At 69.6% G+C, this 602-nt stretch overlaps 1 protein-coding gene across 1 annotated transcript in view; it reads right to left on the reverse strand.

Moving 5' to 3' along the window:
• Window positions 1–373, reverse strand: part of PPP2R5D (protein phosphatase 2 regulatory subunit B'delta) — an 18,401-nt gene extending 18,028 nt beyond the window's left edge. Inside the window, exon 1 of the mRNA XM_027838416.1 lies at window positions 271–373. Within this exon, the coding sequence (XP_027694217.1) occupies window positions 271–297 (27 nt within the window). The 5' untranslated portion in view covers window positions 298–373. The remainder of the gene's footprint in view (window positions 1–270) is intronic.
• Between the last annotated feature and the right edge of the window lie 229 nt (window positions 374–602).

The raw sequence follows: 602 nt of genomic DNA on the forward strand, positions 1-602 counted from the left end.
GTGTGTGTGTGTGTGTGTGTGTGTGTGTGTGTGTGTGTGTGTGTGTGTGTGTTGGGGATGAGGGTGGCGCAGAAGGACGGGGCCGCCCCGGGGAGAGGCTGAGGAAGCATGCAGGGGCCAGTCCCGGGCTCGGGACGCAGGGCGCGCGGAAGCTCTCGCGGCGCGGCCCGGGAGGGTCGGTCCGGGGCTGTCCCGGGGCCTGGCTTGGGCCCCTCCCTATTTCCCCGCGCAGGCCCTAGGGCGGGGGCCAGGAAAGCCGGGCCCGCTCACCTTCTCCTTCTTCAGTTTATAGGGCATCTCGGCCTGGCCTGGCCCGGCCCGGCCCGGCCCGGCCCTCGGGGTCTCGCTCCGGCTCCGCTCGGCTGCGCTAGGCCCGCTCCGGCCTCTCGCCACCGACACCGCCGCCGCCGCCGCCGCCGCCACCACCGCCGCTGCCTGTGCTTTGAGCCCCGGCCGAGCCGTGCCCGCGCCTGCCATTGGCCCCAGCTCCCCCAAACCTGCCTAACAACCGTATTTCCCCTGCCGTGATTGGCCCTTGCAGCCAAAGGGGTTCTTTTTTTTTCCTTATTGGAAGGGAAGAGTACAAACTGCCAGAGTCCGCT

This window comes from Vombatus ursinus, unplaced genomic scaffold (genome assembly GCF_900497805.2).
Source record: "Vombatus ursinus unplaced genomic scaffold, bare-nosed wombat genome assembly UNPS02014826.1, whole genome shotgun sequence".
Taxonomy (NCBI): domain Eukaryota; kingdom Metazoa; phylum Chordata; class Mammalia; order Diprotodontia; family Vombatidae; genus Vombatus; species Vombatus ursinus.